General features: G+C 36.9%; 1 protein-coding gene across 1 annotated transcript in view; it reads left to right on the top strand.

Annotated features, from left to right (window-relative positions):
* LOC126473230 (tripeptidyl-peptidase 2) overlaps positions 1-17,559 on the top strand; it is a 289,445-nt gene that overhangs the window by 245,741 nt on the left and 26,145 nt on the right. Inside the window, exon 19 of the mRNA XM_050100144.1 lies at positions 2,646-2,724. Within this exon, the coding sequence (XP_049956101.1) occupies positions 2,646-2,724 (79 nt within the window). The remainder of the gene's footprint in view (positions 1-2,645; positions 2,725-17,559) is intronic.

Below are 17,559 nucleotides of genomic sequence, written 5' to 3' on the forward strand. Positions count from 1 at the left end.
ACCACTCAGCCATTCCTCCTCTCGTTCACGAAACTGGCAAAAAGGCGATATAGCAGCTGTAGTGGGTGATGTTTGTTCCGTCGGATGCACAGTGTTGGCCAGTAGTTGCTGCACTGTGTTGAGCAGGGTTGAGATTTGCTGCGTCTGGAACTAAAACATCTATATTAGCTGTGTTACATCTAATACTGGCAGCTGCAGCGCCTGAGCAAGGGGTGGGATAGCTGGGGTGGACGTGTTGGAAGAGACAAATGCAAAAAGCAGACAAGGCAAGCAAGAAAAATTTCTTCAATGCCCACCTGAAAACTCTTATTAGCAAAAGACTGTTAAAGCAAGTAAACATTGCTGCAAAGTAAAGACAAGAGAGAATTAAGGCACAAGCAAAACAAACAAATTCTGTAGCCGCGAGGCTCTGGGTTCATTGTATAACTTGTCGCCAGTGTGGGATCCTGCCCACTTGTCTCTTATAGTGTAGTGTTTCTGCATAAATTCTAGAACAACTCAGCCTTCTACCATCTCGAACTGATGATATTTTAGATGTGTGTGTGGGATGATAGAATCCTACCTACTGTGTGTCACATGTTTGTGTGTGCAGGTTTGAAATTCAGACGCCAGAAGAATGTCGACGCGGCGGTTGAATGGCAATGACAAGTACTTGTCGGGTGATCCAAGGAAGTTTTAGTCAAAGTGTACTGACGAACCATGGAGATTCTATGCTATTCTGTGCTAATTGTGTCAGTGACCATTGTTATAATAACGAGAACGGTTGAGAAGGTACTCTTGAAAAGAACTTTTGTCATAGCCTTGTTGAAGGGAAGACATGTATCCTGATTAATTTCGAGAATGGGCATGGTGTTTAAACCACCTTTCTCTTATATGTAAATTAGTTTGTTTCTGACATTTGGAGACACAAGAGACTTAATAAACAGAATATATTTATGTGAAGAGTGGGTTTTGTAATATGTCTGAAGTTTAAACACATGTCATTAGTTAACACAAATGAAACTTTGTACGTCTACTTATTTTTATAAGTAGAGAGAGTCTTAAGAAATTGCTGTACTTAGCAGCATACTTCGGAGAAGAAAGTGAAAGAAAGTTTGCAGTAGCAGGCTCACTAGCAAGGAAAGTTGGCCGAGCATGTCATCTCGTAAAAGAAGTGGAAGTTAGTATATTTATTTCACACTTAAATTGTTGTCCAAAGCATTAGAATAGGGTGCCTAAGAAACTGTTTTCTCAGATAACTAGACGATGTACAAGCAAATCATATTATTGGAGTTTATTACAATAATTTAATTGACAATACTTAATTTTCATTTCTACATGATGGGTCGCAAGCAATTGGCGACATGCAAATAATAAATGTCCTTTGATAGATAAAATTGCCATGCAAGTAAGTCACTGCTATCACTAATATCACTGCGGCTCTTCTAGTGCGACTCTTCTAGTCCTCTCGTCTAGTATGGCCAAGGCTAGGCAGTGCATCGGTTTTATTTTCTTCATGTAGATGCCGCTTCTGTCATGGTCCTAATCAGCGTGCTATTGGCTGATGTCGTCTCACAGCCTTCTGTGCTGCATCGTTCTTGAACTTTGTGCCGGCACTTGTTGTTATGCAGGAACATAATTCTAAAAAATAGAGAAATGGGATCTTATAGACAACTGAGGAACCTAAGGAATATTTGTGAATCTCCAAATAATTTTTGTGTCAGGTATAGAAGGTGATTTATATTTTTTGTTGATTTGATACAGTTGTGTGTGTGTGTGTGTGTGTGTGTGTGTGTGTGTGTGTGTGTGTGTGTGTTGGGTGACTTTTTATACTTAACATGAAAACGTATACTACGTCACCTAGAAAGCCCAGCATGTGTGTTGTCAGTGTATTAATTCATCTTGAGAGAAACTTCAAAGTCGGGTCCGAAAACCTCTACAACCACTGAATGTATTTTGTATAATTTTTTATCGACACCCAAAAGTGGCCTTTTAAGCTGAAAATCAGTTAGCAAGATAGATAAATATTGTAGAAAACGCACACTATGCCTTTTCATTGTTAAATATGAAATTGAAATTGTTCTACCAAGCAGCAAAGGTAGAATCCATCAACTTTTCTACACATCATCTTACCAGAGTCAGATAGAAGACTTCTAATGACATTTTGTGCCATATGAAGTGCATGAGCATTTAAAATGCACAGGAAAAACACACACACACACACACACACACACACACACACACACATTCGCTATCCCGTTGAGCTCAGTAATAGCTACCTGTTATGACAAATCACCTTGTGCTACATTGTGCACTGTGATTAATTGATGTGTTCATAAAACAGGGTAAGGTAAGCAAACTGAGAGGGTGAATTTAATTCAAATTAAGATATCTGTAGACTCTCATTCCCTATCTTCGTAAGTTAAAGTTACTTGAAAATATCACTTTTTTTGCTTCTTATCTTCTTCAATTTAATTTCCTTGACATTTTGTCACTGAAAGTTAGAAAATGAATTTTCATGTTATGCATTTTTGTGACAAATAGAAGTAGTATAGTGTAGGTTGAAATATTTTTTACTTTCATTTTTACCCATTTGTAAATCTAAAATTTCTTTATTGTAATTATGCTAATCATGATATTAATTATGTACATATTTTTTCCAATAGAGCAACAAAAGGAATTCCACCTGGACAGTTTTTGACAGGCAGTATTACATATGCCAAAGATGACATAGGGAAAAAAGTGGTAAGTGTTCATTACAAATTCTCTCACTAAATTTTCATAATAGCCATGGTATTAGTACAAGAGGATAAATATAGCGGTGAATTATTTAACATAGTGCATTTCTGTGCATATGAAATAAGAGTCAACATCTGAATTTATACAAGTGTTTGGAATGTAGTATGAACCTGAGTTCTTGAAGCCTCATGGCTTGTTTCTCAGAAAGGAATCAACATGAGGGGGGAAGCAAAGCTGCTACAATCAAAGTCTATTGTGTTTACCACATACTGCTTTCTATATCCTAAGAAACTGACGAGTCAGGAAAGTAATAAAGCAGGGTTTGTTGTGGTGCCATGCTTCCAGTAATCTTGCACATCTGTCAGTCAATTCCTTATTTAACTGTAAGAGGACCCACACACATCACCTTACGTAGGAAAACCACAATATTTTATATACAAGCTTACAGGTCAGTTTTTGCAAGTTGTCAAATTTTACCTTGGATTGGCAATAGTTCATTTATGTAGTTGTAGTGAAACATACTCTAGATTTGTGCAGAAGATAATGTAATGAACTAATGTGGAAATCCAGCATCAAGAACTAACACATCAAGATGAAATTTAACATCAAATAACTTATATTTCACTCCTTTGGGATGGGACAATTTTGATATGAGGGGCCTTCAAAAAGTAACTTGCACATTATTGTGGCAGGCTATGTAACTTTAATATTGCTCTGCATGTCTAAGTGACGCAGATGAATGATGCTGTATTGCAGCATAGTCTCAAAATCTCTGTAAACAATGGTCTCTATAGTCTACCAATCGTTCATTTCGTTGACGATAGAAATTCACTTCTTTGACAAAGAGCTATCCCAGAATTGCTTTGTGTAAGTCCTGAACATCGGGGAAAATCTAAGATTGCTGTGAATCGGGTCAGAGATTGCCGGGACATTGTCATCTGTGGTTGATGTCGATAGTTCCTTCCCAGTCAGCATCACCCATGTCTGTGCGGCCTTGGTCAAATTGTTGACACCATTTCATGCAACATTGCATTCGTTCTATATACCACTGGAATTTTACAGTGAATATGTGTGCAGTTTAGATGATTTGCCCTCAAGAGTTGTGCTGCTCCACACAATTTAACTTTTAGAGTACATTTACAGTTGCAGTACCAAACAGTGATACAGTGGTTACTCAACTACAGCAGAATTGTGTCCTGCAGGAAACCCAGAACAAGTACTCTCTTCTGATAGTGTGCCACTCTTGTTACTCAGTGGTCTTAGTGTTGGATGACACGTATCCCCTCACATAATAAAGATAATAAAGCAGTTTAATTTTTCTTCTTTTGGAACAAGCAGCATAATATATGTTTGATAATGACATGATTATTAGAAAGAAGCACAAAAATAGCTGCTTATAACAACCAATCTTTATTTACGACAAACTGTTTCACTATTTGTTGCTATTTTCAAGTACCTGTGAATAAGATTTAGGTGAGAATGTGTAAAAATATGAATGTCACTTATATAAATGTGACTATATTGCACTCATGTCTAGACTAATGTGACATCCGTATTACAGTGATAGTGAAGTGTCCTATAAATAAAAACTGGAAAAATTAGCATTTTATGGTAAATGCGAAATAGATATGAAAACCCAAACTTACTTAATATATGCTATTACATAGCAAATTGGATCCAGATGGGCTGTTTATCAGAGATAGTTTGAAATAGCTTTATTTTCTGCATACAATATCTACAGTTACTGGCAAAGCCCAATTTGGAAAAATAATATGTACAAAAACCTACGTAAAAAAAGGGGGGGGGGGAGGGGATATGAACCCAATGATGTATCAGTGCGCCATGCCAATTGTGGACGGTTGAATGGTCTGTTTAAGATGCAATTCGCATAATGCAATGCATTACTCAGCCATTGGACGCATTTTGTGAGAAACACATATGTTTGTTTGTTAGCTAAAGCTCAAAAAATAATACAGTATGGACAGTTTTAATGTGGCATATTAGGTGGCAGATGTTTCAAACGGCAATTGCATCAATTATCACTACAAGTCAAGCCTGAAATATGTTGTCAACAAGCTACTGTGCGGTACCAATCTATAAATGCTCTGTGTTGTGCATTGATCGTTGTTTTCTTTTCTCCTTTTGAAATAAGTGAAGCGAGTAATCCAGGTCCATTGCAATTTCGATTACAATGCTTGCAGCACCAGAAGAGATTGGCAATCCCTGTGACAATGTGTCAGTTCTGCTGTAGGCTGCCGCTCAGCAAAGTAGAGGTGGGTTTTTTTTTCCCCCGCACAGTTCCATCCCCTGTGGTGGTCGAAATTCTAGTCTGTTCACACTCGCGGCCATCTGCAACTGTAGCCTGTAGCAATTGGAAAACAAAATCTGTAAAGTTTTTCGATGGCACGTAAATTGTTCCCCTAACATTAAAATCGAGTTGCTGTAAGTTCGGTTCTGCTTCTACGCTAAGTGCCTTGTCAGTTCTATGTGTAGCATTGTTAATCATGGGCTGCAGGGCTGTGAATGCCCGCAAAAGGTTGAAATTGATAGTCTGCAGACTTTTTAATCTTCATATTAGGCGGGAAAGACAAATAGTGGCCAGAAATATCATATATAGGAGACACATTTACTTAATTGGCAGGCAAATGCTGGTACTTTTCAACAGAACAATCATTTTTGAAAGCTTAAATACAAACAAATGAAGAAAACAAAGGCTATTTCAGAAGAAATTATTAAAAAGAATTATTGAATCACGTAGGCTGCGATGGACGGGTCACGTAGCTCGAATGGATGAGGGCAGGGCAGTGCGCAGAGTACTGGTAGGGCACCTAGAGGAAAAACGTCCCGTGGGGAGACCGAGGCGTAGATGGGAGGACAATGTGAAGGCTGATTTGAGGAGCCTAGGTATTGAAGGAGAATGGAAGGAAATAGCCCAAGACAGGGACAGATGGCGAAAATACATTGCTGCGGTAATGGACTCTTAGATTCTGGTATGACCAGTGAGTGAGTGAGTGATTTCAGAAGAAAAAGGTGTTGAAGTTTTTTGCAAAAGCAAACATCAGAGTCAAAAAGTTCTTAGTCAGCACTTTTCTAAAATCAAAGAATTGATAATTTGTGTCTTCACTCATGTAGTGTGACAACCGTTCAAATTTGTGTATCGAATCATTTACAAACAAAAAAGGAGATTTTCTACAAAAGCTGTCATTGTTTTGGTAAGGTGGTAAATGATGTAATATATTGAAAATAAAACATTAATTATGGTGTGACAGTAATTTGACAGTTCCACTCTTATCATGCTATATGTTTACAAAGATATGCAAATGAACAGTGATATGATTTTATTAACTAAAATTTGTTAAGATTGTCTTTGGTTGTTGCTTGTGTTACTTCAGATTTATCCATTTTCAAGTTCTTAAAAGTTTGATAAAGCTTTTCAGGTGGTACTTGCATCTAAATTCTGTATGCTCATTTAATATTTCTTGTGGGTATTTTCTCATGTGTCTGTACACTTCAAGTTCTTCAAGAATTTTCAATGCAAAATCTTCCGTATTCTGTGCAGAATCTAGAGTATATTCTTGTTCAAACGAGCCGTGTGGTTTTGATTTTTCAGATGCAGAAAGAGACCAAACTGATTACTTTCACTCTCTCTGATGTGTACCTTATATTGGTAGAAACTGCAAAAAGGTAGAAATTTATGGAAATGGGACCAGTTTAAACTGAAAGAACCAGAGATTGTAGAGAGTTTCAGAGAGAGCATTAGGGAATGGTTGACAAGAACCAAGGAAAGAAATACAGCAGAAGAAGAATGAGTAGTTTTGAGAGATGAAATAGTGGAGGCAGCAGAGGATCAAGTAGGAAAAAAGAAGAGGGCTAGTAGAAATCCTTCGGTAACAGAAGAAATATTTAATTTAATTTATGAAAGAATAAAATATAAAAATGCAGTAAATGAAGCAGGCGAAAAGGTATACAAACGTCTCAAAAATGAGATCGACAGTTTATCATTAGGGGTAAGATAGATACTGCCTACAAGCAAATTAGAGAGACCTTTGGAGAAAAGTTAACCACCTGTATGAATATCAAGAGCTCAGATGGAAAACCAGTCCTAAGCTAAGAATGGAGAGCAGAAAGTTGGAAGGAGTACATGGAGGGTCTGTATAAGGGTGATGTATTTGAGGGCAATATTATGGAAATGGAAGAGGACATAGATGAAGATGAAATGGGAGATACGATACTGCCTGAAGAGTTTGACAGAGCACTGAAAGTTGAAACAATGCCCCAGGAATAGACAACATTCCGTTATAACTACTGATAGCCTTGGGAGAACTAGCTAAGACAAAACACTTCCATCTGGTGAGCAAGATCTATGAGACAGGTAAAATACCTTCAGACTTCAAGAATAATATAATAATTCCAATCCCAAAGGAATCATGTGTTGACAGGTGTGAAAATTACCGAACTATCAGTGTAATAAGTCACAGCTGCAAAATACTAACATGAATTCTTTACAAATGAGTAGAAAAACTGGTAGAAGCTGAACTCTGGGAAGATCAGTGTGGATTCCGTAGAAATGTCGGAACATGCAAGGCAATACTGAACTTACATCTTATCTTAGAAGATAGGTTAAGGAAAGGCATTTGTAAACTTATAAAAAGATTTTTAGAATGTTGACTGGAATGCTATCTTTCGAATTCTGAAGATGGCAGGTGTAAAATACAGGGAGTGAAAGGCTATTTACAATTTGTACATAAACCAGATGGCAGTCATAAAAGTCGAATGTTATGGAAGGGAAACAGTGATTGAGAAGGGAGTGAGACAGTGTTGTAGCCTATCCCAGATGTTATTCAATCTGTATATTGAGCTAGCAGTAAAGGGAACAATAGAAAAATTTGGAGTAGAATTAAAATTCATGGAGAATAAAATAAAAACTTTGAGATTTGCCGATGACATTGTAATTCTGTCAGAGACAGCAAAGGGCTTGGAAGAGCAGTTGAATGGAATGGACAGTGTCTTGAAAGGAGGATAATGGAATGTAGTCATATTAAATCAGGTGATGCTGAGGATGTTAGATTAGGAAATGAGATGCTTAAAGTAGTAAATGAATTTTGCTATTTGGGGAACGAAGTGACTGGTGATGGTCAAAGAAGAGAGAATGTAAAATGTAAACTGGCTATATCAAGGAAAAGAATTTCTGAAGAAGAGAAATATGTTAATATCGAGTTTAGATTTAAGTGTCCTGAAGTATTTTCTGAAAGTATTTGTATTGAGTGTAGCCATGTATGGAAGAGAAACATGGACGATAAACACTACAGACAAGAAGAGAATAGTAGCTTTCGAAATGTGGTGCGACAGAGGAATGCTGAAGATTAGGTGGGTATTTTTAACTAATGGGGAGGTACTGAATAGAGGAATTTGTGGCACAACTTGACTAGAAGAAGGGATCAGTTGGTGGGAAACGTTCAGAGGCATCACAAAATCACCAATTCAGTATTGGAGGGAAGTGTATAGGGTAAAAATTGCAGCAGATTCAGAAAGATGTAGCTTGCAGTAGTTATTCAGAGATCAAGAAGCTTGCAGAGGATGGAGTAACATGGAGAGAGAGCTCAATCACACCAGTCTCTGAACTGAAAACCACAACAGCATCAACATATCTTATGTTAAAATATCTTCCTGTTTTGACAACGTAAACGCTATTACACCTGTCGTGTGTGATTTTATATATGCGTGGGTTATCATATTTCGATGTTCTAGTGGCGGTGGAATGTAATTATATTGAAAGATTGTTATTGGTTTTAAAGGCTAGTTGAATATTTGTGGCTTTAAAAATTGCATTAATTTTGTTGGAGATTCTAGCAAGATAGACTGCTGGTATGTATCTTATTTTCTGTGTATGTGGTGTTTCACGTGATAGGCATATCTCGCTCGGGATTGTCATCTACTTTGATGTTTTACACTGGTATTATAATTTTGTGATTATTTCAGGATCAAAGCCATTTGTATGTGTTATATAGTGAAGTGTGTAAAGTTCATTTTGAATTCCTGGTTTTTCTAATGGTCAGTTAGTTAATCTATTAACCATTGAATGGAAAAATGGTAGTTCATAAGCAATTATTGTTTTTGCTAATTGTGATGTCTAGATAGTTACTGGTCATGTCTTTATCAATCTCCGTAGTGCAGTTAATTTTAAAGTGTAGTTGGTTGAGTTTCTGGTGGATATTTTCGATATCTGTGGCTTCCATCTACCAAAATGAGGGTATCATCTACATACCTAAAATAGTAAACAGTTATTTCAGCTTGATGCTCCCGTCACTTCTGGAAATCAAAATTGGAAAGGTGCAGCTCCAATCTTCAATAATATTCTAGGTCTAATTGTTATTGAAGGAATAAATTCTCTTTCTCATCCTATCGAATATTTTATTTAAATTAGCAGAATTGAAAATAATAATATTGTCGATGCTATTGCTTGGACAATAAAATTTTTAATTGGTGATTTATTTATTATTATGTTTTTATTTCTTGTTAGAAGTGGAATAAACGAAAGTAAGTTGATCTGTAGTCCTATTCAAACCCCAAATCAGGAATTTGATGAAATGGACAGGATCGTTCCTTTCATTAGTGTTGATAGTAAGAGAAGTTTTGTAGAGTAGTTGGTCGTTAGAAAGGAGAGGATTTCACTTGCAGAGAATGTAGGAAAATATCAGCTAATGTGCCTGCTACACTATTATCTATAGCTACTTCATTTCTGCTTGGGTATAAATTTTGTTATTAAATTCAAAATAATTGAGTGATTGTGCTGTTTCCAAAATATTTATAATTTCAAGTGTTACTGTCATGGAGATTTTCCAATATTGTAACAGGTTATATTTTAGTAGTTGGATAGTTTCCTGTACTGGTAAGTTAGTATACAGATTAGGTTAGTGACATCAAATGAAATAAATTTACCATTAGGTGGTATTTCTACGTCTTATATCTCTTGCCAGATTACACAAACTTTTATCACGACTTTTTTTTGAAATTGTAAAGTTTTTTTATTAGTGTGATTAGTTGTTTGCTTATCAAATATGATGGGCTATGTATGCAATTAATTATGGGCCAAATCGCAACCATCAGTTTGTGTGTCTTTGGTTTGCACATAATTTTGATGTATTTGGATTCATTACTATATATGTTCTTGTTCACTGAGAATGGTATAATAATTTTTTATGGCTTCTTTATTTTAGCTCCAAATCTGTTAGTAGGTTTGAGAGGTATGACCTTACCTGTATAGTAGTTCATGTTAATTGTGACCACACTATTCCCTTTATCAGCTTTTAATGCTATAGCATCATTTAGTTGCAGTTTATGGTTTATATTATTCAGAATTTTATGTCCCATTTTGGTCTGATATTTGTATGCATTCTGTTTGCATAGTTCCCTGTCTATAATTTTTTTTTATGTTAATGGTAATTTTATTCTGTTTTCTGTATGAGAGATTCGCTACATCTATAGCAACTTTAGCAGTGGCTATCAAGTGCTTTACAGAGTTTTTCTGTAGTGTTGTATTTCAGACCTTTTGTGAGAAAATTTGTTTCATTATCTGTAAGTTACGTGTTTGTGAAATTTTCTAAATGGGGGTAAAATTGCAAATCAGATTCATATTCAGGTGAAGGTTTTCATGTGATGCTGAATGTATAGAAGTTTTGTGGATTTCTTGTTATGGATATGTCTTCTTGTGATGTATATATGTCTATGTATACAAATGTGCAATATAATCAAAAGTTAAAGATGTTACATTGTTACTTATCTTTAGATGTGCTACATAGGGTTCTTGATTCACTGTTTCTTTTTTATGTAATATATCCTGTATTTCTTGTCTTATCCATAATCTTGCTACAGAGTTCTTGATTTGAGATACACTATTTGATCTTTCTGTCACTTTTATGTAGCCATATCTAGGAATTACATTATAAACCTTTCTGACATTGTCCCTCAGCCAGATTGAGTGGCTTCTTCTTTCTCATAGGAAACCTCTCAGACTGCTAGATCTGGGTAATCAGAGGGTGGGATTATTGGAAGTTGGCAGCTCCAATGTTAGGCACATTATGGCGCCATTTAGGGACATCGCTGCTAAGGAGGGGAAGATAGCCAGTGTGCACTCTGTGTGCATACCGGGTGAAGTCATTCCAGATGTTGAACGGGTCCTTCTGGATGCCCGGTGGAGCACAGAGTGCAGCCAGCTGCGGGCGCAGTTGCTCACGTCGATACCTGTGATGTGTGTCACTTTGGATCGGAAGAGATTCTCTATTGTTGTAAGTGGATAACAGAAGTGGTAAAGGCTGCCAGTCTTGGTTGCGAGATGAAACCTGAGCTCACCATTTGTGGCATAGTCAACAGGACCAATGGCAGACCTCTGGTACAGAGCTGAGTGGAGTGTCTGAATCAGAGGCTCAGACGGTTCTGTGACCGTGTAGCATGCAAACTTCTTGACTTGTGCCATAGGACGGTTGGGTTTTGGGTTCCACTTGAATAGGTCAGGGGTCTACCGCACGCAAGAGGCATCTACATGGATAGCAGGGGCTGCGTGGCATGGACTGGGCAGTTGCTTAGGTTAGAGGGTCTCAGGGAAACACGAAAAGGGCTACAGTCTCAAAGGCTGCAGGTCAAACACAGGAAGAAAGTAGATACAAGATCCATTTGTATAATAGTTGTAAATTGTCGTAACTGTGTTGGGAAAGTACCAGAGCGCCAAGTGCTAATAGAAACTACTCATGCTCAAATCATTATAAGCACTGAAAGCTGGCTAATACCAGAGATAAGTTTACCTGAAATTTTTGTGAAGAATCTAACAGTGTTCCGAAAGGATAGGCTAAAAATGGTGGGTGGTGGAGTCTTTGTTGCTATTAATTGTAGTTTATCTTGTAGAAAAATCGAAGTAAATAGTTCCTTTGAAATAGTGTGGGCAGAGGTCATTCTTGGAAAGCAGAATAAAATAATAATTGGATTGTTTTACTGACCTCCGAACTCGGATGATAAAATTACTGGAAGGCTCAAAGAAAATTTGAGTTTGATTTCAAACAGATACACGACTCATACAATTATAGGTGGTGGTGACTTTAATTTAGCGTCAATATGTTGGTGAAAATATATTTTTAAATCCAGGAGTATGCATAAAACATAATCCGAAATAGTGCTGGGTGCATTCTCTTAAAATTATTTCAAGCAGTTAGTTTTTGAGCCCACACAAATAGTAATCAGTTGTGAAAACACACTTGAACACTTTGCAACAAATAATCCTGAGCCAATAACGAGCATCAAAACAGATGCAGGGATTAGTGAACACAGGGTTTTCGTAGCGATATAAAATATTGTAACCCCCCAAATCCACCAAAAATAAGTGAAAATATACCTCTTCAAGAAAAGCAGATAAAAATTCACTTGAGGCCTTCCTGAGAGACAATCTGCACTCCAAAATTAATCATGTAAGTGTGGACCAGATGTGACTTGAATTCAAAGAAATAGTATCAACAACAATTGAGTGAGAGAGTTATACCAAGTAAATTAGCAAACAATGGAGCTGATCTCACATGGTACACAAAAGGGGTCAGAACACTGTTGTAGGAATAAAAAAAAACATGCCAAATGTGAATGAATGCAAAATCTCGAAGATTAGCGATCTTTTACAGAAGCTCAAAATTTAGCACGAACTTGAATGCGAGATACTTATAATAGTTTTCACAACAAAACTTTGTCTCCAAACCTGGCAGAAAATCCAAACAGATTCTTGTTGTATGTAAAGTAATCTAGCAGAAAGACACAATCACTACCTTCTCTGTGTGATAGCAGTGAAAATACTATCAATGAAAAAGCTGCCAAAGTAGAATTACTTAACACAGCCTTCCAAAATTCCTTCACTAGAGAAGACTAAGAAAATATTCCAGAATTCGAATTGAGAACAGCTGCCAACATGAGTTACTTAGAAGCAGATATCATCGGTGTAGTGAAGCAACTTAAGTCACTTAATAAAAGCAAGTCTTCCAGTCAAGGCTGTATACCAGTTAGGTTCCTTTCAGAGTATGCTGATGCAATACCTCCATACTTAACAATTGTGTACAACTGCTCGCTCAATGAAAGATCCACACTCAAAGATTGGAAGGCTGCACAAGTCACACACCAATATTCAAGAAAGGTAGTAGGACTAATCAACTAAATTACAGGCCCATATCATTAACATTGATATGCAGCAGGATTTTGGAGCATATATTGTATTTGAGCATTATGAATTACCTCGAAGAGAACGCCATTTTGACACAAAGTCAATACAGATTTAGAAAACATCATTCTTGTGAAAAACAACTAGCTCTTTACACACACAGTGTTGAGTGCTATTGATGAGGGATTTCAAAATGATTACGTATTTCTAGATTTCCAAAAGGCTTTTGATACTGTACCACACAAGTGACTCATAGTGAAATTGATTGCTTATGGAATATCATCTCAGTTATGTGACTGGATTCATTATTTCCTGTAGAGAGATCACAGTTCGTAGTAATTGGCAGAAAGTCATCGAGTAAAACAGAAGTGATTTCTGGCATTCCCCTAGGAGGTGTTATAGGCCCTCTATTGTTCCTTATCTATATAAATGATTGAGGAGACAATCTGAGCACCTGTCTTAGGTTGTTTACAGATGCTGTTGTTTATAGTCTAGTATAGTTATCAGAAGATCAAAACAAAGTATAAAATGATTTAGAAAATATATCTGTATGATGCAAAAATTGGCAATGGATCCTAAATAATGAAAAGTGTGAGGTCATCCACATCATTTGTAGTGTTTGAGAATTTCTGTGTAAATTCTAGAACCACTAAGCCTTCTACTGTCTTGAACACATGATATTTTAGAAGTGAGTGTGGATATTTTAGAAGTGAGTGTGGGATGATAGAATCCTACCTACTGCGCATCACATGTTTGTGTGTGCAGGTTTGAAATTCAGTCGCGAGAAGAATGTAGACGTGGTGGTTGAATGGCAACGACAAGTACTTGTCGGGCGATCCATAGAAGTGTGCAGAAGAACCATGGAGCTTCTATGTTATTCTGTGCTAATTGTGTCAGTGACCATTGTTATATAACAAGAACAGTTGAGAAGGTACTCTTGAGAAAAACTTTTTTGTCTTAGCCTTGTTGAAGGGAAGACGTGTATTATGGTTCATGTTGAGACTGGACATAGTGTTTAAGCCAACTTTCTCTTATATGTAAATTAGTTTGTTTCTAACATTTGGAGACACGAGAGACTTAATAAACAATATATATTTATGTGAAGAGTGGGATTTGTAAAATGTTGGAAGTTCAAATATACGTCGTTAGTTGAAGCTAATGTAACTTAGTATGTCTACTTATTTTTATAAGTAGAAAGAGTCTTAAGAGATTCCTGTACCTAGCAGCATACTTCAGAGAAGTAGTGTAAGAGAGTTTGCAGCAGCAGGTTAGCCAGCAAGGAAGGTCAGTCGAGCATCTCAAGTAAGCCATCTCGTAAAAGAAGTGGAAGTTCGAGTATCTACTTCACTCTTAAATCGTCGTCCAAAGCCATTAGACAGTGCTAAAAGGAATCCGTTAAGCTTTGGTTCCATAGTAAATCAGTCAAATCTACAGGCTGTAAATTCAACTAAATACTAGGAATTATAATTACGAACAACTTAAATTGGAAAGCACATGCAGAAAACTGTTGTGGGTAAGGCAAACCAAAGACCGCATTTTGTTGCCAGAAGAGTTAGAAAATGCAACAGATCCACTAAATGGACTGCCTACGCTATGCTTGTCCATTCTCTTTTGGAGTACTGCTGCGCAGTCTGCGATCTTACCGTATAGGATTAACGGAGTACATCGAGAAAGTTCAAAGGAAGAGCCGCACATTTTGTATTATCGCAAAATAGGGGAGTGTGTGTCACTGACATGATACAGGATTTGGGGTGGACATCATTAAAACAAAAGCAATTTTTACTGCAGCAGAATCTTCTCATGAAATTTCTATCACCAACTTTTTCCTCAGAGTGCGAAAATATTTTGTTGATGCTGACCTAAATAAAGAGAAACGATCATAATAATAAAAAGAAACGATCATAATAATAAAGTAAGGAAATCATAGCTTGCACAGAATTATATAGGTGTTCGTTTTTTCCGCACACTGTTAGAGATTGGAATAATAGAGAATTATTGGAAGGTGGTTCAATGAACCCTCTGCCAGGCACTTAAGTGTGATTTTCAGAACATCCATGTAGATGTAGATTTGTATGTATATACACATCAATGCTTATTATATTTGATTCCTTCAGTTATCTTCACCAATTTGGCTTCGAATAAAACACAGAATATTCCCCTTTATTTCATAAGACAGTAGTCAGCAATTTTTGTTCGTTAGACTAGCAGTGTAATATATGCCTGATAATGACATGATTGTTAGAAAGATGCATGAAAATAGCCGCTTATAACAACTAATCTTTATTCACGACAAACTGTTTTGACATTTATCATCAGTATCAAGTACCTGCAAATACAATTTTGTTGAGAACATGGGTAAATGTGAATGTCATTCAAATAAAAAGTGACTATATTGTACTCATGTCTAAACTGTGACATTCACAGTGAACTGCATTAAGGTGAAAATGACACAGATCTATTGAAAGTAAAATGTTAGTTGTGGTATGACAGTAGTTTTACAGTTGCTCTCTTAAAACACCCATGTGTGTACAAAGATTACGCAGATAAACAGCGATATTATTTTAGTAACTAGAATGTGTTAAGTTTGTCATTGGTTGTTACATATGCCAAAGAGTTTGTAGTGAATAAAGATTAGTTGTTGGTGACTATTTCTAATAAATAATTTTACCTACAGAAAAAATGCAAGAACAGGAAATTCTCTTCTGCCCAGTTCATTGCATGAGGGCTCAACCAAATACAGTACACTGTAAAACTTAATTAAAACCACCTGTGCAACATAATTATGACCTAGCACAAATTGTAAGATCAGTTGATGGCATTATATTGTTTAGGTCGTGTGATTTAAGTGCAGTACATGGTCAAATGTGTTGACATCATTTTGCCACAGTGTTTTACTATGCATGAGCATATTGCGATTGAAGTGTCCCTGCATTCCTCCAACCAGAGCCCATCTAACAAAGTTAGTTTTAAAATGGAATAAATTGTATCTGACCTGAATGTGAGTCCACGTTTTTCATGTTCATGACTATTGTACAAGGTATTCAGCTTTGCTTCCGTCGTTTGCCGATACGTGGTGACAACAGTAAGTAGCTGTTGAAAGAAACAGATCACAGATGTCGGACAGTTAGCTTGGACCTCAGTCAACATAACCTCATTCAAACAGAAGTCGATTTGTGTCTGCATCATAAACTTGTTCTTCATTGAAAATGTCAGTTTACGAGCCTAATTCTCGTCATTTGCGGGAGGTGTTACTCTTCTGTTTCAATATGAAGAAAACAGCAGCTGAATCTCATCGAATGCTCTGATGTATGTATGGTAAGGATGCTATTAGTGAAAGGACGTGTTGTGAGTGGTTTAAACGCCTCAAGAATGGTGATTTTAACGTCGTAGACCCGCATAGTGGTGGAAGAGAGAATGTTTTCAAAGATGTAGAATTGGAGACATTGCTGAGTGAAGACTCGCGTCAAAAGCAAGACGTATTGGCATGATCAGTGGGAGTGACACAGCAAGCCATTTCAAAACATCTAAAGGCTATAGGCATGATTCAGAAAGAAGGAACTTGGGTCCCGTGTGAGCTGAAACCGAGAGACATTGAACAGCGTTTGTGTGTTTGTGAAAAGTTGCTTCAGAGCCAAAAATGGAATGGATTTCTGCATTGCATTGTGACTGGGGATGAAAAATGGGTTCATTACGATAACCCTAAATGCAAAAAATCGTGGGGATATCCCGGCCATGCTTCCATGTAGACGGCCAAACCAAATATTCACGGCTCCAAGATCATGCTCGGCATTCGGTGGGACCAGCTCGGTGTTGTGTACTATGAGGTGTTAAAACCAAGTGAAACAATAACAGGTGCTCGTTATTGAACACAATTAATGCATTTGGGCAGAGCATTAAAAGACAAACGGCAGCAATGCAGTGGGAGGCATGATTTTGCAGCACGACAACGCTCAAACCTATGTTGCAAAAGAGATCAAAACGTACTTGGAAACATTAAAATGGTAAGTCCTACCCCACCTGCTGTATTCTTCAGACATTGCTTGCTCTATCACCTGTTTAGATCAATGGCGCATGGCCTGGCTGACCAACACTTCCAATCTCGTGAAGAAGTCGCGAATCGGATTGATTCGTGGATCGCTTCAAAAGATGAAAAAATTTTTCGACGCGTGATTTGTACACTGTCCAAAAGATGGGAGAAAGTAGTGGCCAGCAATGGAAAATACTTTGAACAATACATGTGTGACCAGTTTGTTTCATTAAAGCCTAAAATGGCGGAAGCAAAGTTGTACACCTTTTAAATGAAATGCATATGTTGTATTACTAATTTACATTTTGTGAACAACTTGTAAATTTAATGTGTATTGGCATTTTGCATTCTTATTATTATTACTATTGTTATTGTACCCAGACTTAGGACGCAGTCTTTGGACAGGCGACCATCCGGAAATGCAGATTGAGAACAAAGTAAATTTTTGAAGGAAAAAAAGTGATACTAAATTGTAAAGACTGTGACATAGATCTTTGAGAAAGCTTGCTGTTTGGAAAACCAAATCATGAACATTGGGACAAATTATGATAAGGAAAGGTGCACCTGACAGTGACACATGAAATAATAAAGACACTGAAAAGATAAAAGTGAACCTCAGTGATACAGA

This window comes from Schistocerca serialis, chromosome 4, assembly GCF_023864345.2.
Source record: "Schistocerca serialis cubense isolate TAMUIC-IGC-003099 chromosome 4, iqSchSeri2.2, whole genome shotgun sequence".
NCBI classification, from domain to species: Eukaryota; Metazoa; Arthropoda; class Insecta; order Orthoptera; family Acrididae; genus Schistocerca; species Schistocerca serialis.